Source organism: Leuciscus leuciscus (assembly GCF_965113295.1).
Source record: "Leuciscus leuciscus genome assembly, chromosome: 23".
Taxonomy (NCBI): Eukaryota; Metazoa; Chordata; class Actinopteri; order Cypriniformes; family Leuciscidae; genus Leuciscus; species Leuciscus leuciscus.
Window position 1 is genome coordinate 7,511,543 of NC_138747.1, and position 26,235 is coordinate 7,537,777.

General features: G+C 37.6%; 1 protein-coding gene across 1 annotated transcript in view; it reads right to left on the bottom strand.

The window, feature by feature from the left end:
• Nucleotides 1-4,939: 4,939 nt before the first annotated feature.
• Nucleotides 4,940-26,235, bottom strand: part of thsd7bb (thrombospondin, type I, domain containing 7Bb) — a 58,667-nt gene continuing 37,371 nt past the window's right edge. Inside the window, exons 8-28 of the mRNA XM_082156053.1 lie at nt 23,619-23,810; nt 20,904-21,144; nt 20,695-20,810; nt 20,446-20,578; nt 19,310-19,413; nt 16,954-17,145; nt 16,562-16,870; nt 16,287-16,465; nt 14,490-14,644; nt 13,835-13,988; nt 12,898-13,036; nt 11,489-11,604; nt 11,287-11,401; nt 10,539-10,684; nt 9,501-9,675; nt 9,082-9,255; nt 8,662-8,757; nt 8,423-8,505; nt 7,117-7,309; nt 6,333-6,420; nt 4,940-6,008 (exon numbers count right to left, since the gene is read on the bottom strand). Coding sequence (XP_082012179.1) covers nt 5,930-6,008; nt 6,333-6,420; nt 7,117-7,309; nt 8,423-8,505; nt 8,662-8,757; nt 9,082-9,255; nt 9,501-9,675; nt 10,539-10,684; nt 11,287-11,401; nt 11,489-11,604; nt 12,898-13,036; nt 13,835-13,988; nt 14,490-14,644; nt 16,287-16,465; nt 16,562-16,870; nt 16,954-17,145; nt 19,310-19,413; nt 20,446-20,578; nt 20,695-20,810; nt 20,904-21,144; nt 23,619-23,810 — 3,179 coding nt within the window. The 3' untranslated portion in view covers nt 4,940-5,929. The remainder of the gene's footprint in view (nt 6,009-6,332; nt 6,421-7,116; nt 7,310-8,422; nt 8,506-8,661; nt 8,758-9,081; nt 9,256-9,500; nt 9,676-10,538; nt 10,685-11,286; nt 11,402-11,488; nt 11,605-12,897; nt 13,037-13,834; nt 13,989-14,489; nt 14,645-16,286; nt 16,466-16,561; nt 16,871-16,953; nt 17,146-19,309; nt 19,414-20,445; nt 20,579-20,694; nt 20,811-20,903; nt 21,145-23,618; nt 23,811-26,235) is intronic.

The window sequence follows — 26,235 nt, forward strand, 5'->3', positions numbered from 1 at the left end:
CTAGTTGTCATTTTATAGCAGACTTCCTTACCCTTGGGGACTCAATATTTTAAACAGTGTCGCAAGTCGCAGACTTAATTTCCCATGCACAATTACACTTTCTCTTTAGAGTCTTCAGCCGGGGGCAGAGGAGCTAGAAAAAGCTTTTAATGGAAGAGGGAACGGAGTAATGAAGAGACGGGAGTTATCTCCTCCAACACTCTTTTTCTTCACTGCCACTTTCTTTTATCTTTCTCATTACTGGCCTTAGTGTTTGTGTTTTATAATAGTTTACTATATTACTAATATTTGGAAGGTGAGCTGCCCTCTGGAAAGTGCCTGACAAAGCTTGTTGTTGCTGAGGCAGACTTTTTGTGTTTTATTATGGAAAGCATGAGGAGACTTTGTAATCCTGTCAACGTTTTGGATGTAAAACACTTTTCCCCGCTATAGCTTCTTCAAAACATTGTTTGTGTGTGCATTCTGTCCAGTCCAACACAGCAACACTGAGTTAGCCAATAGCATGAGTTTGGGGGCGGGACTATCTGTTTAATTGGCAAATGATTAGCTTAAAGTCGGCATGAAACGGAAGTTGAGATTGTCATTTTTTCCTTGTTGTGACGTATATCCGAGTGAAACGGCTTCTGAAATTAGAAAAAAAATGTAGGGCGGGGCTTGATTTCGTCCTTCGGGAATTGATTGGATCGTTGAAGGTTGGGCGTTGCAAACAAAATGGAGGCAGATTTGAATGCCAGTTTACATTCAGTTGTGTAGGATTTCTCTCCACCGGACTCCCCACCGTTACCCTCCCATGAAGGATTTTTTATTGAGGAGCCCGGCGACGAGAACGAGGACGAGCAGCTAAATTTGCAGGCAGGAATCAGCCCATATTTATATGAGCCTCCCGCGAACCAAGATGAGTCAAGTCAAGTTATCAGTCAAGTTCACCATCGAGAGCATCTCGACGTGTCCGATAAGTAAATAACTAGATTTAGATAAGATAGATAGCCTACCATTCGGACACTTCGAGATGCTCTCGAGGGTGAACTTGACTGATAACTTGACTTGACTCAAAACGAGACAGACACCGATAGCCGCACCCTCATCGGCTCTGGCCGCACCCTTTCGCCATGGCACGTGACCGAAAGAGAAGAGAGGTCGTTTCGAGGGGGGAGGGAAGGGTAATGTATTTGATTAAAGATTATAAGGGTAAATGAATTTTTTTTAAATAATGAAGTGCACAGATAAATCATTTATAATAAACACTACAATATGACATATAAAAAGAAGATTTGTCAAATTTGATTTCATGCCGACTTTAAAGCCGCAGTCAGTAAGGTTTTCCTCTTTGTCGCCATCTCTGTTTGAAACCTGCAATTGCAGTTATTTGCGGAATTATCTTCTTTACGTGGGTTGTGCATCGGCACGGCTCCTCAGCGTGGAGGAATCTAATGTTGTCACTGATGATTGTCTTTTGGACCTTTCTGAATTACAGTCCGCCATCAGTTGCTGTGAGAAAAGGCTAAATTATCAGGGGGGTAATCGAGCTCTCGAATTCTGTACCACCCCCGGGGCCCGCCATTGGCTAACAAGCCATCACCTGCTGTTAGCATTCCATTGACTCCCATTCATTTTGCCGTCACTTTGACAGCGAATAACTTTACATCTGAGGTGTTTAAAGACTCCATTTGTCCATTGTTTATTTCTAAAGAAACACGACAATGAATAAAAGGCTCCATTACCTTGTATCTTACATTATGGCCCCGTAGAAGCAGTTTTGGTAAAAATAGGCTAACGATTCCGTCATAACCACGCGACTCTCTGGAAATTACCGTATAGACAGGAGGAGAAGCTCGCAGTCAATCGGGGGGACGTGGAGGCTTAAAGTCCGATAAAGTCAAGGGAGAAGCCCATAGAGAGTCATAAAGTTGCTCCTGCTCCTAGTTCATGGACAGCTCCTACTCACGCTCTCCGTCTCTGCAAGTTTCGGAAGGGAATGATTCATATTTCTCTTGGCACATCTCCTACAAGACTTACAACTGTCAGACAGGCTGCTCACGTCACGTCTACGTCGTCAAGCTCAGTTTGAGTCTGCGCAGTTCGCTCGGCAATCAGGAAATGAGTGCTTCTAATTTGCTTCACTTTTCTCCGTTGAAACCTATGGGGTCGCTGTGTCCAGTTTATATACTGTCTATGTAAATTATCCGCCACCTGCATCATCCTCACATGCGATATAGCTATACTCCTTCTTTATGTATACAGTCGTGACGTAATGACGCAAAGATGAACGACGGCAAGCTCGTACTCTTTCCCGCGGAAACCGGGAATTGTGAATCTTACAATTCACCTTGTAAGGAGATAGTTTTGAACACTGGCTGGTTATGTACTTGCTCAAAAATAGATTTTAGATAATTTGTAACCAAAAAAATTTTTTTTTTATTATTTTTTTTTATTACAACGTTTTAAAAGCCTAAACACAATTTAAAGGAATTATTCACCCACAAATGAAAATTCAGGTAGCCTATTTACTACAGACATGCAATAAAAAATTTTTTTATTGTAATTCTACAGTTGTACTTAATAATTCTTTTAAGTATTACAATTGCAATATTTCTTGATTTAATATTTATATATTATTATTATTTATATAACATTTTTGGCCAAATTGTGCCGCCCTACAAACAAGCACACAGCAAACCTTGTTTTTTAAGTTACATTTTAAATCGAAATTGCAGTTTTTATCAGAAAAAAACACAATTCTATTTATTCCCCCAAATCATGCAGCCTTATGCAATATAGTCCAAGTTTTTATAATCTAGTTTACATTCATGTTTATGTATATTCGAATAAGGTGTGTTTAAGAAAGAAAACCATATATGAGGTGAGTAAATTATGATATACATTTTTTTTGGGAGGGGGGACTGTACCTTTAAGTGCGAACTCTTGGCAATCTCATGTGCTTTCACTAAACTGGGATCTTGATGATTAAGAATGTGGTTGATTTGGGCAGCGTCCGTGTTGTCGTGGAGTGGAGTGGAGTGGAGTGGAGCTGATCTCGGGGTGCAGTGATGTATGTGTTTGTTGTTCTCTAGGCACGTGAGGAGAATCCCACTGGGCTGAAACCCTATTAGAACCTCAGCACTCAAGCTTATCTCATCTGATAAGGCACACAGAGACACGAGCGAGAACGAGAGCTCTCTAATGCACTTCTTCACTGATAGAGGAGCGAAAAGCAGGGGAGGGGAGAAGAAGGTACGAGAGTGGAGGAATGAGGAGATGAGAGGTCTTCTGTTTGACCGAAAACTAAATTAAATGAGTAAACTCTGTCTAAAACAACCACATATCTACAAAAAAGGCTGATCCAGTGTTGCAAAAACGGACATGTAAAATTACTGTCGTCCTTCATCAGTAACCAGATTGCGAGAGACAAAATACATTTTGATGCAAAAAGACTGCTGCGGTGGGCCGCCCATTTGCCTATAATGGGTAATTTGATCATCTTTGGCTGAATTTAGCTAGACAGAAAATAATTCAAGGTCCAAATAACCTACAATATTTTCCTTTGAGAGTAGTAAAAAGTCGTTTACCTCCAGTCGTAAATCAATGAATCCAATTTCGAAATCTGGGCTGTTGGAAAACCTTATCAGTGACCTGATGCAAAGCGAGGAGTGAAGAAAACTCACTCAAATGCCTTGCGCGTGAACAAAAACTCTCTTAATAATTCACTTTTGCTGATTGAATTTTTTGTCATGCATTTATGCCAGCATTCGAGTATTTAACCACATGCAGAAGCTAAAAAGATTTGGCTCTGTATGTTCACCCTCTACAGCTCAAGATAGCCTATATGAGTTATGATGAGCATAAGCGCCCTTACATGAACAGTTCGCTTAAAAATGATTAAGGTGCTTGTGGTTTATTTAAACTTTAAACAACCATTTAGATTTGTCAAATCTGTCACGGCATGTCTGGTATGTGTGAGTATGAACAAGCACGAGCGAGATTGAGAAATCATTGCATGGAAGCAACTCAAATATTCTGCTAAACTTCAAGTCATTCTTTTGTTCCATGAAAATCACATAGGTTTTAAACAATATTATACCTTTATTGGTATAACTCTGTAAGACTTTATAAATTGTTTATAAGCTAATCTGAAAACTGTAAGCTTATGTATGTTTAAATTAAGCAGTAACTTTTATCTTTTTTGTTTTTTAAATCTTGATATCTTAAAAAAAATAGAGAAATCTTGAACCATTAGATCTCAAAATGGGATCTAGAACAGTGGTTCTCAACCAGAGGTCCTCAGCAAACCACCAAAGGGGAAACAGGATGAAATAAACTTATTTAAATTGATATATTATTGTTATTAATATTATATTAAAACAATCTAACTTAATTAAAATGGTAAAAAAATAAATAAAAATAAAAAATTCTTGTCAATACATGTTTTTTTATTGAAGAACATACAGTTCTTCAAACTTCTGTAATTATATATATATACAGTATATAATATATATATATATGTGTGTGTGTGGCTACTAATGCTTAAAACTCAGATGCTCTCTTAGGATGTCCTTGATATTGTATTGTATGCTTATAGATTGTCAAATCAGCATACAAGAACCAAAAACCTCAGATAATTTGGATTTCTATCATAGCACTGCCATCTACAGGCCCTTGTGAATACATGCAGCTGTGTAGCACCTGCGTTTTCCTCATTTGATCTCATCTGTTATAACTAATTCACATTCTAATTACAATTCATGAGAGGAATATGACAATCTGGGCTTGACCCGTAGATGTTGGCTCAGTGTATTGATACTGATCAGAAATGACAGCAGCACTGTTCCAGAACCGCAAAGACAGAGAGGAATCTAAAAGAGCGCAACCAGATAGTGAAACGCAGCAGAAATATGAAAGTCCTACAGCATGAAACAGTGCTTATTTAAATATAACACTCCTCTCTGAGATTCAGATTTATTTATAAACCACTCAAAGACACAGATAGAAAATATTCACATTACAGTATACACATTACAAAAGAACATCACAACCTTATCAGGGATAACAAAGCATTTTAAATCCTTCAAAGCAGATCATGGTGAAATCAAAACATTGTTGTTTAAAACCTAAATTATTCAAATATGGAGGCAATTTTGAAAGGCTATATAGGTTTTAAAACATAAATAAATGAATAAATATGGCACTTAAGATGGCACTAATGTAGTGCATCAGAAAACATCCCTTTTTAAGGGTGATCTTTAAAGGGATAGTTCACCCAAAAATGAAAATTCTGTAGTTTCAAACTCATATGACTGACTTTCTTCTGTGGAACGTAAGGAATTTTAATTAAATGTTTTTTAAGAATGCTCTGGTTGCTCGTTTTCATGCACTGAATGGGAACAAAGCTTTCAAGCATTTAAAATAGTAGACACAAAAGATTCATAAAAGTAGTTCATACGACTGATTGTATTAAAAAAAAGAGTGGCCAAGATATTCTTTAGAAATTCTCTTTTTGTGTTTCACAGAAGATAGATATTAATACGGGTTTGGAATGACATGAGTGCGAAAAAAAAAAAAAAAAAATCCTTTATGAGTGAACAATTCCTTTAACGTACAGAACGATCTCCTCATAATGGGATTTAAACAATCTCTCTGATTAACACATACACACATGCACGCACAGATCTTCACACAGACAAACATACACACACTCACGCAATGGTACTGTAGACATGATGTCACATCCTGTTTCGGCTGTATGACATTTTCCAAGTTCTCCCGAGAGCCTCCCGTTTAGTTTTTGTGCTGTTTAAACATCAGTTTTCCAGTCAACACCATCTCTGGTCTGGCTTTTTGTCACGCTCAGCTTGTAAATGTTCATGCTGTGGCCTGAATGATGCCAGATGTCCGTTTTGAGCATTTTTTTTAGCATTGCATACGCATGGTGGACTCACATATCCAAGTCCCCATCATATGCCAGAGCCAGTGCTTTCTGCGGACTGCTGCTGGGACTGTCCTCTGGGTTCTTACTGAAACGCAAAACGTTTAAATATGTATAAACTCACTAAACCACCTAAGAAACAATTTGCATCATGATTTATTGCAGTTTAAACTATCACCACCAGAGTGCAGAACAAACATGTTTCATCTATGATATTTACCAATGAGGGAGTCATGAATGATTTGTGTTAAAATCATGTTTATGGGATAATGCTCATTCAGGCAGTCATTATCTGAAACTAAACTGACGGGAGGGTGATTAGGACCCTGACTGTTTTATTATGTGAGAAGAAATACCATAGAGTGATATGAAGCACATTAAACTAGCACAGCCATGTACAAATCAGCCTCACCACAGTAGGAAGGACATCATGATGAGGAGGAGGATCACAACAAACCCAGCTGCCATCAGCCCATATACCCACAACTTGACGCGCCCATCTGTCAGTCAAAATAAACATTAGCATTTACAAAGATTTCTGGTTGAGAAAACTGGCTCTCGACCACCAGCTGTCAATCAAACAATTCATCCAATAGAGTGCTGCAGGGATGACGTATTTTTCTAGGCCAAAACCTGGAAACCAGTTAGAATTTTAGCACTTCCGTTTAAATAGTTTTTTTGAATGAGTTATTGGTTAAATGCCTGAAATAGGATCTGTGGTTAACACAAGTTTAAGATATTTTTAATCTATGACTTAAAATACATCAGTAATATTTTTATTTATTTTTTAAAGCATTTACTTGTCTTGAAAAAGTGCTAACAAGTGTCTAAATGGAACTACAGAGGTTGTTGAGACATTAAACGGCAACACACCGAACAGGTAAACTCATCTACTCAAATTTTTATGGAAAATGTTCCTAAAGAGTTTATCGCCTACATTTAGCTTTTTACTTCTGGCAATTGTGTTTAAGCTTCAAAATTCATAAAGGTGTGTTCATTTGTAAAGAGATAATCATCAAGAACAAAATGCTTGAGAACCAACAATGTTTTGTTGGTCACTGAGCTTATTTTCTGCAATAATTCAAAAGCCAATGGAAAAATCCTATTGGGTTTGTGTCGAGGTTACCAGGGTGATGCTAACTTCTGCCTACAAGAATACATCATCACTGAATCGAGCATAAGGATGTTGTTAGTACCTGGTCCAAGAGGCTGTAGTGCCCAGTCCTTGATGAGGTTCTTGTTCCGAGTGTGCTCTGGTCTAAGACGTCCTGCGGTGGTTTTCACATCTGCCTTCTTATGGTCCAACCCTGGGGTTCTGGTACAGTAGTCAAGGAACCCATGAGAGGTCATGACCTCTGTGAAGCCCTTCTCACAACCACAAACTCCATTCTGACAGAAAGACAGAGAGACTCTCTTAAAACATCTGAGTGAGTGGGCTGGATATTGAAATGTGCTTCGTTCTTATGGAGACGTACAGTTGTTAATTGCATGGCATTAGAGGGTGAAATTAAGTTGTGATATATGATAATAAAGGGTTTTACATCTCATCATAACAGAGTGAAACACTGCCGTAAGTCAAATGATACCACACTTAGTAAACTCAGCATCTGTCAAAGCTCATTTAAAAGAATATCATTCACTGCTTTAATGAAGATCCAAAGCTACAGTGTAACAGCAGCTGTGTTACCAATAGGGTGAATCTCTGTCCCTACTGTAATTCACCAAAAAAAAAAAAAAGATATTAAATTGTTAACCATGTTATCCATAACCATAACCTTATGATTAAAATATAATGACAATAATAATAAAATATAGTTTTAATTTATTTTTATATTTTAAATATAAACAATTATTAAATTATCCATCGTATTTGTTAAATTAACACAAACAGTAATAATATATATACATTCTTATAGTTTTTGTACTTATAATAATAACAATTATTATTATTATTATTAATATACATATTAAAACCACCCCCAAATTTCCATTATTGTGATGAAAAAATATTCAAAACTGTATTGCATTTTTGAATTACAGCAATGCATCTAAGCAAATAAGGCAATATTTTGAATTGTTTTTATAATTTAAGTTTTCATTTTAGTTTAAGTTGTAATAATTTTGTTAATAATTCTGTTGTACTTTTGTCATTTTTACTAATTGTTAAAATATCTTTATATAGCTTTGATTAATTTTTATTTCAGTTTTAGACATTTTTGTATTTCAGTTAATTGCTGACAACATTTTCAATATTTCAGTTTTTTTATCTAATATTTATATTTTATTTTTAGCTTTAATTAACCAAAAACATTTGTAATAGTTTTACTTTTAGTTAACAATAACAATGAGGAGGCAAGAGAGCAAAATGTGCATCATTTAAAAAAAAAAAAAAAATACTGTTACTATTTTATTGCTTTTAGTTTTGGGATGAAATAAGACCTGGACATGTTCAGCTGCGGGATAATGAATCAGATCATGCGTGTTCACAGTGTTCTGTGTTACCTGTGTGCAGAAGGAGAAGGGTTTGTTGCAGGGAGGATGACACTGTCGTACCACAGATGGCTGGTTCTGAGAGATGCAGCCTCCTAATGTAGAGGAACACTGATTACATTAAGCCAAAATGAAAATTAATGGTTGTGTTTTTCCCAAGTCCTTTCCAATACTAAAAAGGTTATGAAATAAGACATGAATTTGATTTCTTATAATACTATTTTGAGGGTGAATGCATTGATAGTGCGCACCTGTGACGTTGACTCCGTCAGAGCGCTGGCACCACACAAGCCTACGGTTATGCCTCCACTCACCGGTCATCCATTCATAACTAAGACACGTTCCTCCTGGAAGGACAGACGAAAACACACTAGACACTAGAGTGCTTTTCTGGTTCTGGTTCAGTGGCTGAACAACACTTCCTGTTTATCACTTCTCAGTCTCACAGCTATTTTCTCAAACAGTTAGAGAGGAAATAACATCTATGAAAAACAACAGCTTGGAACTACCTCAAAAAGAGTCAATTATTGTGTTCTTCTGAATGTGGCGGACTGATTATTTTTTTACCAATATCAAAATAAGTATAAATAAGTAGCGTAATGTTCATGACAAAAAAGCATTAAACTGCTTATGTTTTTTTGTTTTTTTCTCCACTATGGCTTCCCACAAACCTTGGCATGGCCGTGTCTCATACATCTGGCTGGGACAGGAGTCCTGGTTCTCCGGGACTTGTGTGACCACGGCTCTAGAACGAGCCTGTCGACCCCACGTCTCAAAACTCCGCCCGTCCAAACACAGCAGCTGACATGAACTCCACGGTGACCACTTGGTGAGGTGACATTCTCCTGACGTACGAGAGAGAAATTGCAGCCAATGAGTGGTTGCAAAGAGCTTCTAAATTAAATGTTAAAATATATTCAAATAGAAAACCGTTATTTTAAATTGTAGAAATATTTCACAATATGACTGTATTTTTAATCAAAGCCTTGAGGATAAGAGACTTCTTTCAACAACAACAACAACAAAAAAATCTTTATTCCAAACTTTTGAGTGTGGTATTTGTGCTAGTATTTGTGTTAGAGATGCAAACCTGGACATGGGATTGTGCAGGGCTGCAAAAACTCCATCTCACTGACTTTGCTCTGTGAATTTCCTACACACATCTTATCATCCACCGGAACGGGCTGAGGAGGACCTGAGAGAGAACCCCAGTGCACCACACAGGATATTTCCCTCCGACTTACTCCCTCGCCACAGTCGGCCCCCTGCAAAGAGAGAGAAAGACTACAGACAGAGCAGATCTGAGCTGACAGCATCTGTCATGTTCATGATGCTATACTGGGCAGTTTAGATGTATTTTGTCTTTTCTGCGTGCTGCTGAAATACTTCAGGTCATTTATTTTTTCTAGAGTTCTGTAATTTAGAAAGCGTGGGTAGAAAGAAAGCACTCTAGATTTAGCCATAATATAATTGGCTCATAACACCATGATGTGGCCTACGCACGGGCTTGTGTCCAACACGCGAAATGATTCACAGCAAGAGAGTGTTTCTGATCTGTTGGTGTTCTGATTGGCTAAAAAAGCGTGTTGACTCTGACTCTCAAAGAGACACGTCTGATTGCTCAGGACACCTATTTCAGTGATTTTGTAGAGACATGGTATAAAAATGCACCTTTAATTGGTAGCCTTTATTCTACTAGAGAGAAACCATGGGACAAGGGATTTAAAAAACAATTATATTTAAATATAAATATAAAAATACTTGTTTATAAAAATACTTGCATTTACATTCAAAAAACATGAATTTTGAGCATAATTACTCCATTCCTCAGTCGCATCATCCTTCAGAAATCATTCTAATATGCTGATTTAATGCTCAAGAAACAAATGAGACAGAACTCTGTCAGAGCTGTTTATAATGGCGTAGCGAGGATAATTTTATCTCATATGAGCTCAGGGGAAAACCTGTTATGATGTGCTCACTTTGACAGTTTGATGGAAAGCAGTAGCCTTAAGCTACGTGAACATCTTTGGTCTGTTCATTTGTGCTTGCAAAGGACAATGTCTCAGCAGCATCAGCAGTTGTTTGTTTGAGTTTAACTCAATCAGGTGCAATGCATCAATACTACCTCAACCCTGCATGGTCTCCAGTCCCCCAGTCTCCAGCTGTAGCAGGGCCTAACAGGACAGGGGCGAGTCTGGGAGAGTTGAGATGGACAGGGACGACCTCCCTCACTGGCAGGCTGCAGAACGACCCTGGAACGTGTCATTTGACCTGGAAAATTCACACACATACACACACAGCAAGACACAAACACATGGGATCAGGACCTGAAGTCCAGTGTGAGCACTGTTTTCACGCTGAAATTGAATAAGCGCTCTGGGAAGAGTTTACTCATGGGACTGGCAGAGCCTTGGATGAAGATAAATGAGACTGATAATAGATTTTAATTAAGCCCCAAACAACAGCCGAGTTCAAGGAAGCATGACTGAACTCTCAAGGGTGTAAACATACAGGTGTGTTCTAACTTTCCGAAGATTCTAGATTCATATTTACTGGCCAAGAAAAAAAGCAGAAAAAAAAGCAGAAAAGCACCACTAATGTTTTGATAAAAAAAAAAAAAAATCCAATAATTATTATTATTATTGTTGTTGTTGTTGATTTTATTGGCTAGTTTTGAAAAGGAAAGCACCACGTATGTTTTCATAAATAGTAATAATATAATATTTTATTATAATTATTATTATTATTGTTGTTATTATTATTTTTATTTTATAGGCCAGTGATGAGAAGGAAAGCACTACTTTGTTTTCTTCAAAAAATATTTTATTTATTTTTATTATTATTATTATTATTATATAAATTGGAGATCGTACTTTGGCTTCCACAGGTGTGTGAACATTCTGACCAGGTGGACCACTCTGTAATCAGGCAATTAACAGGGCAGCCCACCTCACAGGGGGCAGAGAGTTTTCCACGTGAAGGACCCAACTAGAAAAGATAACAAAAACATTCAAAACATTGGATTCCTATTGAGCATTTATTGTGAAAAAATTCCACTGAGAAAAGAACAGTCACCTCTTTGCACATGCTCAGTTCCACCAGCTTCCCATCGCTGCGGACACAGTTCAGGAGTCGAGTCTTAATCCCCCGGCCACACACTGCGTTTTCACTGAGCTGACAGCTACTCCAGTCTTCAACACACACACACACACACACACACACACACACACACACACACACACACACACACACACACACAGACACACACACACACACACACACACACACACACACACACACACACACACACACACACACACACACACACACACACACACACACACACACACACACACACACACACACACACACACACACACACACACACACACACACACTTCACTCCCTGCACTTCACAGAACAATTTTCTGACAATCTGTAAATTGTGATAGTGTGAACCAGTGGCGAGGCTACATTAGGAACAGGATGGCACTGGTCCTCTCAGATTGATGGCTGGTCACCAAATGACCAGCCATCCAAATGAGACACCAAATCGTTTTTTTGTGGGAAAGAAGAAAAATCCTGCATACATGACAATAATCACTCAAATACATGAACATAGGAACTAATTGCATGTGTAAACATGTAAAGAATAAAGCAAGAATTAATAAGATCCTGGTGGATGAGCGCTGATCTTCCAGTTGTGTGCTTCTATTCTATAGAGAATGGTAAATGCTAGTTCTGTCAATCAATCCAAGTGATCAATCCACAGCTTCCGCAGCATATCAGTCTCCGATCGGTCTTTACTCGCCGTCCCTATCCACTATAACTGACATCCAAGCTCTGTTCGAAATCGCATACTGTCTGAATAGTTTCTATTCGTTGATCTTCCGAACGTTGTCAAAAAATGACGTTAGAAAACACATCACCATCGTCATCATCACGACGCAATCAGATCTCAGATGTCCTATAGCTTTAGCAAAGCAGTATGGAATGCCAATGTATGAGAATGATCTCAAGATCTACGTGTCGTGTTATGTTGTGTATATGGGCTCGTTTGAATTGAGAACACCAGCTCTAAATAAATATATGTTTTCTACTATGGTTTACTAATGTTTGGTGAAGCTACAAACCAAAACGCGGCCCAAAAGCCACATGTGTAAACTGTTTACATGTACTTGGTATTGGTCTCTACCTGAAACAATTATGCTTGATGTATTCTGTAAGTTGAGACCTTTTCAACGATATACGAGACTAACTGTTATGTATGATGCTCAACAGATCACATTTTTTAGGCAATTTAGGCATATTTTATTCTGCTATTTTTTTAGGTGTCAAAATTTGCATCTATATTTTTATCTCATGTATTGTAAAATGATGTACTTCAGTTTGAGAGTAAGCACTGAGGTCCACCCTGTTTCACCAAGATCCACTCACTTTAAAATGTCTGGCCTCGCCACTGGTGTGAACGTTTGTTACAGTACCTGAGTAAACGTAGGAGTATTTGAGACAGGTCATATTGATACAGGGTTGAGTCTGGTTTAGATCAGGGCAGGTATGATCTCCTTCTGGCCACCTCAAAACAGTTCTACTCCTCCACCTCAAATCACCGGCATTACAATCCTTTAGGATAGATAGATAGATAGATAGATAGATAGATAGATAGATAGATAGATAGATAGATAGATAGATAGATAGATAGATAGATAGATAGATAGATAGATAGATAGATAGATAGATAGATAGATTTACAATGGAAGTCTATATTTTTATTTAAACTCACCCCAAAACCTTCTGGGACTCCAAAATGTAAGTAGTTTAATCTTAATTGTAATTATTGTAGTTACTTATTTTAATCTTTTAATATTGTTGTGGTCATTGGCGTTGGAGTAAAAAAGGTTGTAACTGTTTAATAAAAATGACAGGCTTTATGATATATTCAATATAACAAGTTAGTAAGCAAGTTTACCCCATGTGTGTCATGTCAACAATCATAATGTTAAAGTCATGTGGCTATACCTTCAAAACAATGTGCATTTTATTGTTTATTCAGGTGCGATAAACTTGCACCCTAGAAGTCCATTAAAATGCATTACTGTAAATGCTTGTTTTTGCTAATGTAGGGACATGCCACAATGTTTTTCAGTGGTAATCAACAAGTGCTAAACATGCACATTCCAATCAACTCACCATTTGACATTTTTTTAAATTAATTATTATATACTTATTAATGAACCTATTTTTATTGTGGGAACTTTCAACCATCCATCATCCAACTGGAATATATTTACTAAAGTAATAAATGTTCATTTTAGTCATCCCATCATGACAAGCTTCCCTCCATCCTGACATTTTATTGAAATTACATTTTATTATCCATTTATCAACCCCTCCATCTATTCATCCATTAGTCAAACTGACCACGGTACATTTGGTCCACTGGCTCCACTCTGATGTCACACAGTGGGCGGGGCACGGCAGTATACAGGTCTCAGCTGTGATTGGCTGTTCCTCCTGGGCACACAGTGAGTCATCCACAACCTCATCCTGGTTTTCTCCACCCCTTTTCAAGCAGCTTTCAGTCAGGGACAAACAAAAGTTATTTTTATAATTTAAATGAAACTATAAAGAGCCTAAAATTCAGACGTGGTCTAGGGTTGTGGTGGCACCTCTCAGTCAGGGTGAGAGCACAAATACAGAACAACCAGAAAACATTATTGTTCAGTTATAACATTACCCATAGCATCCCATCATCCCCTCCTGACCTCACTTAAGTCTGAAGGGCAGAGTTACGACCTCATTTAACTTTTGTTATGACCTCATGAATCTGTTTGGCACTGTTGTGACCTCTCGTCGGTTTTGAACGCTGACTTATGAGACAATTTTGCTGTGTGACGCACACAGGATCTGTTTTATCATTGTCCAACAGAGGTAAAACACAATATATTGTCCTGCTGTATTGTGGCAGAATGGGGACATTTTAAAAAGACATTCTCAGTACGAGACACAACTTCTTTTTAATGAAACTTTTAAAGAGATAATTTGCTCATTAAAAGACTAAGCGTGATAAGCTCACTGTATTTTGCAGGTCCGGAAACCCTCTCCGCAGGAAGGCTGTGTCGATCCAGTGTTCGTGAGATTGTTTGGTGGCGTTATGATGCACATGGACCAGGACTCCACTTCCCACACATACTGACTGCAGTCAGAGTAACAGGGAAGTACCTCAGACACCTGATCACAGACAAGATAGCTATGATTTTAGTTATGGCAGCATGCACACAAGTGTGTGTTGTACATCTCTGTACAAAGTATGTACAGAAAAAAGATAACATGCTAATATTTATACAGGCAGGCACACACACACTTTTATTGACAAAATATTATACACACACACAAATCTCAAGGGTACTCACCTGAGCCTTTGTAGATATTCATATCAGCAGAACATTACCAGCAGCAAAACCACAAGAAAGAAAGAGGAATGGATGGGGGAAAGGAAGAGGAAAGGAAGGGGAAAATAAAGGAAGAGGATATAAAAAGGGGAAAGGAAATATGAATAGGAAAGTGGAATGGGAAGGGGGAAAAAAGTAGAGCAAAGTAAAGGAAAATGAGAAGTAAAGAAAGGAAATAAAAATAAAGGAAAACAAAGGCAATACGAAATAAAGGGAAGGGGAAGGAAAAGGAATTGGAAAATGAAAAGAAACAAATGCATAAAGAAAAGGATATGAAAGAAAGGAAGAGGAAATTAATGGAGAGAGGAAAGGAAAGAGCAAGGAAGAAGAAAGGAAAAAAGGAAAGTACCAAAATAGTAAAGTAAAGCAAAGCAAAGGAAATGAAAAAGGAAAGAAAGGAAATAAAAAGAAAGGAAATGTAAAAAAAATGGCGGAAAGGAAAGGAAAAGGAAAATTAAATTATTAAAATGAATGTGGAAAGAAACAGAAAAGAAAAGGAAATGAAAAGAAAAGGGAAAGAAAATGGAACAAATGCATAGAGAAAAGAATATGAAGAAAGAGGAAAGGAAAGGAAAGGAAAGGGAAATTGGAAAATAAATAAAATAGAAATAGGAAAGGGAAATTGAAAAAAGTGAAAAGTGAACGTAAAGCAAAGGAAAGAAAGAAAAAAGAAAGGAAATTAAAAAAATGCGGAAAGGAAAAGGAAATGAAAGGAATGGGAAAAGGAAAAAGTATTAATGCAGAAAGAAAAGGAAATTAAAATAAGAGGAAGTGGAAAGTAATAGGGAAAGGAAAGAGGAATAGGAAAACAGGAAATTGAAAAAGGGAAAGAAAAGGAAAGAATTTCTATTAGTTTTTACTGGAAGATGTTTGCCCCCACCGTAGATTCTTTATTTAGTGGTTCATTTATATGAGGGAAACTGAGCTGAAGGAAATGCTTGCTGACTCCAGTTCAGATCCATGAAACTTTAATGTTGCTTGACCTGCCCTGATGGAAAATAAAATAAAGAGAGTGAAATAAAAGGAAAACGAGCAAAAAGATGGGGGGATAAGAGGTTCAGTCCCTGGAGGTCTTGATCCTCTCCAGTCTTGTCTTATGTAGCTGAGAAACAGCTGAAAGTGGGCAGGCAGGGGAAGACCCCCAAAGCCAGATGAATAATACATTACACAGTAGGTTTACACACACACTGCCTTGTCCTCTGGGACTTTCGCTCACTGATGAAGAAACACTATTCATGAATATATGAACACATACAATTTAAGCATACACGTGTGTGCATGTGTACAGCATGTGATTTTTTTAGGCTATTTTAAATAGACTGAACAGCTCGACAGTCAATCTCAATTGTAAATCTAACGTTAAATGTCTCTGGATATTTAAAGTTATCAGATCAACTATCTAAGTGTAAAATTATTCTCACCTGATTTTTGTAATTGAGTTTTGGGCAGGGTCGACCTCCATTGAAAGGCTTCTCTCGTAGCCACTGAGAGCGAACTTTTACACCCCCACCACAGGAGGCGCTGCAGGCGGACCAATTTGACCATTCACTCAGCTTACAGTCCGTAAAACAGGGCACATGACACACTTCTTCTTCATAACCTATAACAGCATGCATGGCACTTACTACTTAGAAATACATTTATATATACATTGAGAAATACAATATATATATATATATATTGAAGAGCACATCACCAGGGCTGCTACAGAGATTTGGATCCACCAGTTTTCCCAGGTGATCGAGACAGGCGAGAGCTCTGTAGCGCTTCCCGTGCCCACACTCGCTGTTCTTCCTCTGAGCTCGCCAGTCCTGGACTGTCTTTTGGCCTTGGTGGGAAACTCCTTGGATGAAAGGATGGCCAGCAATATTCTTTGCTGGTGAGAGCAAACAAGGAGACCAGGGACCCTGAGGCTTGGTGTGAAATTCAGAACAAGGACAAGCTTCTTTCTCCATGAGAGGAAACAACTCCTCCTGTTGGCATCGCCAGCGCTTCTTACTGCGACCTGAGAGTTTGGACGGAAGGGGAGCTTGGATGGTGTGTGTGCTTTCAGAAAACATTGTGATAATCAGAATGCAGTCAGTTTACCTATCAGAGATCGGGTACGAGTGCGCCAGCTTCCACAGCCTTGACATTGGGTGAATCTGCTCCAGGAGGTGAAGCTACATTCATCTCTACATGGCACTCGACACTCCCTCACCGGGACGGGCATCACTCCTGCCCACCTCACGCAGTCTGTCATATCTGCAGGAGAATCATCTGCACCAACACACGACACCTCTGCAAACATGACAAAGAGGAAAAAGAGAAAGGCATAGACTTTTTTTTATTTTGTTCAAAAGTAGTATGAAATATGTTGGACACTACTGTATGTCAAACCAGCATTATTTTAGTATCATTCAGATACTATTTAAGTTTTTATTAAACTCCCCCTGTAGTGAAAATCAAGTTTTTAATGTTGTTTATATGTCTATGTGGTGTTTTTAATAGCCATGCCATGTGCAAATTCATCAGTTAAACACCAATGCTGAGTATTTTCTCCTTAAAACTGCAGTGAAAATAAATAGGTTGAAATCGCCGTTGTTCTCTAACATGTAACCAATCCCATCAATGTGTGGGCGGGCTTTATATCATTATATGACTGCTCTGAAGCAGGGGAGTCTCAAGAGAAGCCAGGTTATTTCAGTATATTTTTCTGTTGATATGAAAAATCAGGTACATTTAGCAATGTAGTTAGTGAATTATGTAAATGACGTTTATTACATTGTTATGATGAACTATATGCCTTTCTCCACTGACGTTCTAAATTGTATAAAGCGTTTATACGAATGCTGATTTTTAGAAGGCTGACTCTGAGATGGCGAACGGGAACATCGTTTGTGTACATTATTAGCTGTGTGATAACGTAGTCAAGCAAAATTCTAATCATATCAATAACCGTGATGTGCCCCACGTAGAGAGCAATACATAAAACGGATTACCATTCTGATGCATCGACTTGTATACGTTCACTCTTCCACTTCTTCTTCTGAATCAGTTTCTGGTTCAAACATATATGGCTGAATTAAACCGGTATTTCCACTTGCCATTGTGTATCGTTTACTACAGTAAAGTTGACAGAGTGGATCTCTGAGCTGGAGTGAGTGAGTGGAGGCGGGGACTAATATGCATATCCATATATCTACCGGTACGTATAATAAATGGAGCAAGGGTGTAGAGTTACATTCAAGCTATTTTAAGGTATGAAAAAAATCTTTTCACAGAGAAAAACATTTAAATATGTAATTTTGATGATCAAAGATCACAGTTTAAAGGGATAAAATGATAGACTACAGGGGAACTTTGATGTTTTGAATTGAGTTTCTATTTTTATATTTTCCATTTTAATATTTGTTAAAGTTTCAGCAATTATGTTGTGTGCTTTTGTCATAAAAAAAATAAAATGTCCATGTAGTTTTTATACATTTTTATTTCAGTTTTAGTTCTAGTTATTTTAGTACGTCAAAAGTACAAGTTAAACTAAATGAAAACAAAAATAAGTTTAAGTTTTTTATATTTATTTTTAACATTTATTTACAGCAACACAAATGTCATCTGTGTCAAACGTAATGATACATCCATTTAATGTGATAAAATGAAAATGTTATCATCATTTGCTCTCTCTTTCTTTCTTCCATGAAACATAAGCGAAGATATTTAGAAAAATTTCTGTTTTTCATCCTTGCAATGAAAGTCAATGGGGTCCAGTGTTGTTTTGTACAGACAGTGTACAGTCAAAAATATTCTTCAAACTTATTTTTTCGGTCTCCATAGAAGAAAGAAGAGGTTTTGAATGACATGGTTGAATAAAAAAAAAAAGACAAAACTTTCAATCCTGTAAAAGTGTACAAATTCGTTTTGGGGCTTAACACACATTCTAAACACATTATTATGTAAATTGTTCCACTGAATCGAATGCAACAAACCAATAAAGAACGATTTTACAAATGACTTACATAGATAATCATTCTGCTCGTGTTTCCTGAAGCCCAGTGTGTGCATCTTGAGGAAATAAAACATTTTCTTAGAAATACCCTGTCTCATTTTCTAAAACTGACAGGCAGATTTGGTCCTGTACACTGCAAACCGCACTTTGAAAGGAACCCGGCTGAGTCTTGATAGGCCAGCACTTGCCATTAAATTTACATGAAGCACCAGCAGGGCATTTTAAAACGGCTCGGAGACACAGATGTCAGATGTCATACCACGCTGTGTGTCCTCTCTGACATTTTGACAACTTTCTATAAGATGGGGATGTGAGGAAAATTGCCAGCAAGAAACCTTCAGGCAGCCCAAAAGTCCCTCTGAATAGCTAAGATAAGTTATCGTCCTACAGTAACCCCGGTTTTGCAGAACTTCCTTAATAAAACTTTAAATTATACAGAGATCCTAATCTGTCTCTTACCTCTTGTCTCGAGGCCAACACCGCATGCCTCTGCGGGCCCACCCACAGCCTGCCTCACCGAATCAGGTACCAGAACGCACTGATGCCAGCGGTGGGTCTGCCATCTGCCAGGATCCGTGCACAGAAAACATGTTGCAGTGTCTGGCTAATATCCAATTACATTTCATAAACATTTTGTATTTTGTTGGCACATTTAGTAGGGATACACATTACCACCTTTTAATTGAGAAACACCACATGTTGCACATGGTTTTATTATATTTGTGTAGTTGTCTTAAAAAATGCTTTCAACTTGTTTTAAAAGGTAGATGGAAAACTTAACATTTATTCATTTTATATTCATTGTTTTTCCTAATTTTATGAATGCTGAAATGTTTAAATCAGGAAAATTGTAGTTTACAATTTCGGGAAAATAAATCATATTTCGAGTTCATGGTATGTACTTTCAATGGTATTTATGTATACAAGTTGATATCAAGTTAATTATGACGGACGTGAGAAGCGAGATATTTGTACTTTGTGATCTATAAGTAGCTTTATAGTACTGTGCAGATCGAGATCTTTTATTCCGAAAGGACACATTATATTGATCAAAAGTGACAGTAAAGACATTATAATGTAAACAAAATCTATTTCAAATAAACTGTGTTCTTTTGAACTTTCTGTACATCAAAGAATCCTGGATAAACTGCATCACATTTTCCACAAAAACATTAAGAAGCACAACTGTTTTCAACATTGATAATAATAAGAAATGTTTCTTGAGCACCAAATCAGCATATTAGAATGATTTCTGAAGGATCATGTGACACTGAAGACTATATATATATATACAAACAGAAAACAGTTATTTAAAATTGTATTAATATTTCACAGTATTACAGATTGTACTATTTGTTTGATCAAATAAATGATGCCTTGGTGAGCATAAGAGACTTCTTTCAAAAACACCACACCAACGCCAACGTTAGTCAATGACTTTTGAAAAATCATCACTAAACCGGTCAGCATTTGAGTAATTCAATTCATTTAATTTAATTTTGTTTCTATAAATTTCAAATTAACTGGCTGCTAGCTAACTTGCTTAGTGCGTCCAAATTTTCCCATTTAAATGATGAAACCATTTCTCTCTTTACCTGTAAGTTGGGCACAGAGGAGGTGGATCACATTCTCTCTCCTCAAAAAGAGTGTCCGGGCACTCATGACCTCCGTTAGCAGGTCTCTGGATAATAATCCTATGACGAGACTGGTTTGGGACAGTAGCATTCACTAAAGAAGCAAAGATGATCACAGTAGAGAAAAAAATACATAAAGGTCAAACATTTAGCTTGTCAAGTTGTGCCTAGTTAGGACATGTTGTTAGGGTTGGTGGAATATGTGCTTACCTGATAAACAGGAAGAGGGACAGGCACTCCATTCACTAAAAGGTGTGATGATGCAGTCAGTTTTGCAAGGTAACGGGCAAGACCGTATCGTGTCAGGACGGGAGGATTCAGGACACCTGAAGTAGAGTCAAGACACGAGATAGAGGTTATCGTCAAAGAAGTCTACACAGATTTTAGGATTAAAGTTTTTCTGGGTGGAATTTTATTACCGTTTTGGCAGTACGTGTCCGTTCCCAGCCCTCCTGCACGTGACTTGGCGCATCTGTACCCCTGTACCACAGGTGGTATCATTCTCCATCTGGGCTGTGCTGTTACCGTCACTCTCGTCTGTGATGGTGTTTGGCACACAGGGATGCCAAGGTGAAGTATCCCAGTAGTGCACTGTGCATGGGTGCGTGCTGCAGGCTCTCCACTGCTCCAGCTCAGGAGCCGGAGGACATGGCTTTCCATCTACAACCAAACTAAATAGCTCAGGATGCTTTTTTATTTAGATTCTTTGATGAATAGAAAGTTTAAAAGAACAGCATTTTTTTAAAAATAGGAATTTGTTATCAATGTGAAAGCCGTTACTGTCACTTTAGATCAATTTCATGATCCCATGACCACCACACACATGCTGGGTTTTTATGGGGACATTCCATAGACACGGTGACATAATGGTTTTTATACTGTACAAACTGTATATTCTACTAACCCTACCCCTAAACCTACCCATCACAGAAAACTTTCTGCATTTTTACATTTTACAATAAGGACAAGGTTTTTGGGTACATTTTGTCCCCATAACAAATTGGGTATATACCTGTACCACACACACACACACACACACACACACACACACACACACACACACACACACACACACACACACACACACACACACACACACACACACACACACACACACACACACACACACACACACACACACACACACACACACACACACACACACACACACACACACACACACACACTCTTAAGGACAAAGGACCATGTGTTTTAGGGGTCAAATGCAGGGTATGTCCTTAATGAGTGTGTCATAAAAGAATGTATAATTAATGAAAAAGAGCTGATTTGTGGGGACTAGCATAAAAGAAACATGCCTGAGAATGACAGGACAAAGACAAAACAACGTTTTGAAATGGGGATTAGAGATTTGTACTCAGAATAAATCAGAGTCTAGAGTTTTTTTTTTTTTTTTTAAGAGGCATTGTGAATAATTAAACTGAAAGAATCTCAAAAAGGACTTTAATAAAGCCCAGTATACGAGAGCTGCTGTTAGCCTACTAAGCTTTTCTGCAACAATTCTAACAAATGTTACGTTTCCAACATGTCTTCATATACCTTTTGAATCATGTATATATCTTTTGCATCAAGAGTATTTATACTCTTAGTGCACTCACAATTTTATTTTACAAGACACATAACCATAACATCATTTTTATCATAGGCTAATGAAAACTATCAGGCCTCAAATAGAAATAGTCACTATAACACTAAAAATCACTTTTTATTTAAATCATAAGCAGATGCCGCATTACTGGGACATTACTTGTCCCTGTCCCCAAAGCTCACCTACACCTACCCCAACACGATCCCAATCATTGCAATAGAGACCAGATTTTTTTTTTACGTCCAGTGACGTGATAAAATTGAGATATGTTTAAATTTACGCAAATGATGAGCGACTTTAAAGAGCGACAACCAATAGGAGTGTGATCAGTGGAGTGCGAAGTTGGAGGAGAAGTTAATTTTAGCAGTCAGAAACGTTCCTATATTTATGATATGCCTTGTGTACTCGCCGTGCTGACTTTCTCGTCATATTTAGTATATATTTTATGTACTGATTCCATTTATATTTAGTCTTTTCCTTCCAAAATGCTTTAGCCTGGGAAAACCCAGACAAACTTCCGGCAAATTTAGATTTGCTCTGCAAGTAGTCTGGCAAAGAGCTCATTCAAGCCGATTTCTAATCCATCCAAATCGAGGCACCAATCAGAAACGTTGAGGCGGGCTTTACACGATGACGATCGCTCTGATTGGTTTTAGGTCTATCCAATTGCGCCCAGAGGCATTTGACCGACATCCGTTGGTGAAGCGCACCAACTTTTAAATGCATTATTATATTCAAATTGCAAACACATGAGGACAGTCTCCATGAGAGACCCACTGGCAGATGAACGTGCTACTACATTTCTCTCCGAAACGGTAGGAAATTAAATTAGATTTAATAGAGGATTTTAACTGTGACAAGATGATTGACAGGGCAGTTTATGTGACAGGACGCACGCGACAGATCCGTCCGATAAAGATGACGAAGTAGTATGTCCCAAAGCTTGCCTACTTTTTTGCTACACATTCAAAAGTAAATACCTTTTCTTCACAAAAAGAGTACATACTTTTATGGCATAGTGTAACTTAGGCGAATTGGGACGCAGCATATGGCTTTACACGATGACGATCGCTCTGATTGGTTTTAGGTCTATCCAATTGCGCCCAGAGGCATTTGAGCGACGTTCGTTGGTGACGCCCCTTTGGAAATGAGTTATTAATGAAGCTTTGCCAGACCATAACTCAGTTACTACTGAGAATGGTCTGGTTTTAACCAGGCTAAAAATGTTTGTTTGTAGCGGCAAGAAAACTGATTCGTGGTCTACGACATGAGGAACATCCGTGAATGTCAATCAAAAACATTACTAGGCAACCAGCAGTGGGAACGCCCACTAGCGACGTCACCGCGAGCCACTGGCGACATGCAGTGAATCGCTTGTAGTGTGAATGCATACGGTCCACACCATTGATCCTGTTATCAGATGGGTTTCTGTTGTAATTTTGTAGTGTAAATTGCCTCTGCCAACAAGGTGGGCAATTTGCTCTGAGTGTAAATAGACACTCCAAATGTTTAATCTGACTGAACTCACGCTTCCCAGGAAGAGCCAGAACAAGACGTGAACGACTTTGTTTCCCCTCTTGGTGTTTACTGGAGCAGGATTGGGAACAGGATGTCCAGGAACCCCAGTGTCCCAGCACACAGTCCCCAGGACAGGGCATCTCACATAGCTGCCCGACTGGAGGAGGATCTCCTGGGCATTGGTTACTATCTACCGGCTCACCTATAATGCAAAGATGAAGGCGGAACGTTTGATTAAATGCATCAGATCAGAAATGTCCCTGTTCTCTCTCTTTCTTTTTTTCTTTTTTTATATCAACTATAATGCTTATCTTTTCTCACTTTACTTAAATAACACACATTCTTTCTCAATAAACATGCATATTCAATTAACATCTTATTCCAATACAACACAAGAAAATATGTAATTAAATTCATTGCTGAGAAACAAAATTAGAACATTGAAATAATTATCATGGTTTGTTCTAAACACAGGAATTTCTCCGTTTCCTCTTATCTCGCACCTAACAACCACTTTTCTTTAATTAAAGTAGAATAATATGCAAATAAGATGTTTAATAGCATCCTGATTGCTCTATTCTTTCCTCAAAGACCATGATTGGGCAACATTAAGGCACATTTTTAATTAACAGAATGCTTGAAAATCATTATCTGCTAATGAATGCTGAAGTAAAATATCAATGCTAAACTTCACTCAGTTCAGTTTGGAAAATACTCTACATTTTTTTTAATTAAAACAATACTCATTGGCACTTTTTTTAATCATTAACCTCACTAAATGTTGTTAGTTTTCTGCTTAAGGGTTATTAATATAAACTTAATTCAGAATTTTTCTTGCTTTAATCATAATTATGACCATAATTAGTATAGTCTATGTTTAAAACGGGGGGAGGGGGGTTGGAGAGAGCTCACATATACAAAATATATACTTTTTCTTTGTGAAATTGGAATGAACAATAGACACATACACACAAGCACAGAATCAACTAGTAGAAGATGCTCTTTGTTTGTGATATAAAAGAACAAAGATTAAAGGCAAGCAATAAACCTATACAGACTCTGCTCTGAGAATCAGATATTGAGGCACAAACAGTTCATTTCTTCATTACATCTCAAATGCAGGAGGGGGCAACATTTCTTCAATTGATGTTAGGCCCTAAAAATACATCTCTCTGAATCATATTCGTTGCCTAAGATATAAATGCACAAACGGAGCATTTTTAAAAAGAGCCCAGCTCTTAAAATGTATTTTTATGACCCCTGTAATCATCATCTTTTCTTTTGTGTTATAGGGGTTTATTTCATTTTCTTTTCACGGTAGCAGACACAAGATTTTCCCGCATTTGTACTGTTGGAAGAAGCAATTTCCCACAGTGATTATCTACCTAGAGCATTAAAAAGTGCATTATAGTATAGCATCAGAACTGCAGGACTGTTGATAGACAGCAGAATTCACGCTACTTCATAAACATTACATTTGCAGTCAGATCACTAAAACTGGAGTGATAACTTTTGCAAATGAACCATTGAACCATGTTTGTCCAGAGCAAAAACTCGGCCAAATAGTGCATCATCATCATCATACATTAACAAATTCACAGAGAGAAGCATCTATTTAACAACAGGCTCTTTGCTAGGGCCAATACCTAGAAACCATTTAAAATTGCATAGTAAAAATATAGCAATGCTAAAAACCATAGCAACACCCTGGTGACCATCCACCCATAGTGTAATCAAAATATATATAAATATTGTCCAATGTATATTTATCTTGTAAACAGCACTGCTTAAGGAAATATATTTTTGAGATTAAAAATATATTTCGGATTATTTTGCATTTTGAAAAAAAAAAAAAAAAAAATATATATATACAGTATATATAAAGGTCCAAATATGAGTAAATAGGTAGCTAAAATATATTTACAATACAGTATGTAAATATCTATATTAACAATATATTTTTGGGCCATTTTTTGGTGCATTTGAAATGTTTTTTATCATCTGAAAATATAGTTCTTTCCATATGGGATTGTATTTTATCACCATGACGGAATATGTAAAAATCTAGATTACGTTTTATAAACTCTTTGAACACCTGGGATGTAATGTAGTGTTGTTATGGGAAAGTTAGATAAGGTGACTTTAACCAAGTGTAATGTGATTACAACTCAAATCTCCAGCAAGAATACATTATCACTTTAAGTCAACTGCACTTCAACTTTAATGGCTTTGGTATTTCAGCTTCACTTTGCATTTTGTAGAACATTCTAAGTGCATGCTGGGAAGATAACGCTGTCAGGTTCAATGCATACGTGTGTCGCATATATTATTCCAACTCCACTATTTCCAGTAATGCCTGACATTTGGCGAGCCACAAACATGTTTCACACACAGTAAACCCCTTAAGACCGCTCATATACTTGCTGATGGACAACACATGCACTGGCACTCGACATGGATGAGTGACATTAAAATAAAAGACCTTAGAGGACTCCTAAGGCTTTTTGAAACTCGTGTCTCTGTGCATTTGTGTGTCAAAACTGCAGTGCAACACTGTGACAGATCTGTCTGTCTGTTCTGATCTTAAACTCATCTCAGTGAGAAGCACAGAAGACAGATAAGAAATA